The following is a 1466-nucleotide window of genomic DNA, read 5'->3' as shown; positions in this document are numbered from 1 at the left end:
TTGCATATCAGAAATCAGATCAGTATTGGCTGATATGCCTCCTTAAAAATTGGCTATCTGTATCGGCCAAAAAAGATCTCTATTGGCGCACCCCTAGAAAAATGTAATCACTATAACTTCATATCCTAGATACCTTAATGTATATCACCAATCCAGAAACAGGACAATTTCTTTCACTGAAGGGCTACATCTAAGGTTCAGAAGGAAGATCTTCTGCAGTAAAAATTCTCCTTCTCCACACATCACCTTCTACCATGGCTAAGGCCATAATCAAAGCAGAAAACTAAGGCTGATTTGATAAGAGTGAGACACCAAATATACACCTTTATTACTAATCAAGAAGAGCAGCCCTGTTGTCCAAACACAACTTCATTCTTGTCTGACTAGATTTAAAATCAGAGAACTCTCAGGCTTGGCAGTTCACCGGGTCTCTTTTTGAGGTTTGAGTACAAGAAACAGTGAGATGAATTTATATAATTTCCTTCTGATATCCCCTCAGAACACATCCATAGACCATGGACAGGCATTCATTCCCAATGCTAAAAATTCTGTGAAGACTGTAGGACACTGGGTATCCTCAACAGCCAAGAAGTGTGCAGGCCTTCAAATTAGATCGAGAGGGGGAGAGATCTTCCTGGCTGGAAGTGAAGATAACTTTGTTGTGCCAGAGCCAGTTCTCTTCCACAAGAGACACCTTGAATAGGTGTACGCTTTCTTTGTGAAAAGCCTCTCTCTCAGCACAACTATTATGCCTGTCTAAAGCCCTAGTGATAGGCTCTACTGGGAGATACATGCAACACACTATCGGGAAGGAATAAAGTTTACCAGTAAGCAAAAGCAACTCTCCCTGTCCCCTGTAATCTGGAGTTGGAACAGTCTTCCCAGAACACCAGGGGAGTGCCTGCCAAGCAAAGACAAGAGGCTCCTAGGGTTGCTTCACAAGTACAGCTAGGTATCAGCCACACACTGGCCCTTTTTAGCAGTGGTTTGTCCCAAACCAAACCCAGCAGTACTTGACAAATGGCAGGAAGCATGGAGAAATGACTGTCATGCTGGACAGACCACAATGTGCTCTACCGTGCTTAGGCCCTACATGAATAAAGCCATTTTTAAATGATTACTGATGTGTTACTTTAGAATATGAGAAAGCAGAAAACAGCAGTTGAACAGCTTATACATTTTACATGCATTCCCCTTGGTGCTGCTATTAGCAATCTTTGAGATTGGCCCTTTAGGACCTTCTTACATAGAAAACTGTCCTTCATTACAAAAATCCTCTCTTACCTTTTTCAAGTTCTTTATCTTTTTGTCTACCTCGGGGTCTCCTGATGTCACAGCAGGCATGGGATTGCAGGGTACATTCTGAGTTGCTGGAGGTGGTGCTGATTCCTGGCTCCCATCAACTCTGGCTTCCTGGAAGTTAATAAAATAAATATTTCATCTACCAAAAAAAAAAAAAAAAAAAA

At 41.8% G+C, this 1466-nt stretch overlaps 1 protein-coding gene across 1 annotated transcript in view; it reads right to left on the bottom strand.

The window, feature by feature from the left end:
* Positions 1-1466, bottom strand: part of EIF2A (eukaryotic translation initiation factor 2A) — a 60665-nt gene that overhangs the window by 11883 nt on the left and 47316 nt on the right. The window contains exon 12 of the mRNA XM_019503133.1: positions 1285-1413. Coding sequence (XP_019358678.1) covers positions 1285-1413 — 129 coding nt within the window. The remainder of the gene's footprint in view (positions 1-1284; positions 1414-1466) is intronic.

Source organism: Gavialis gangeticus, unplaced genomic scaffold (assembly GCF_001723915.1).
Source record: "Gavialis gangeticus isolate Ggan-Ray unplaced genomic scaffold, GavGan_comp1, whole genome shotgun sequence".
Taxonomy (NCBI): domain Eukaryota; kingdom Metazoa; phylum Chordata; order Crocodylia; family Gavialidae; genus Gavialis; species Gavialis gangeticus.
Note: the sequence above shows the minus strand (reverse complement) of the source record. Positions and strands in the feature narration are given on the sequence as shown.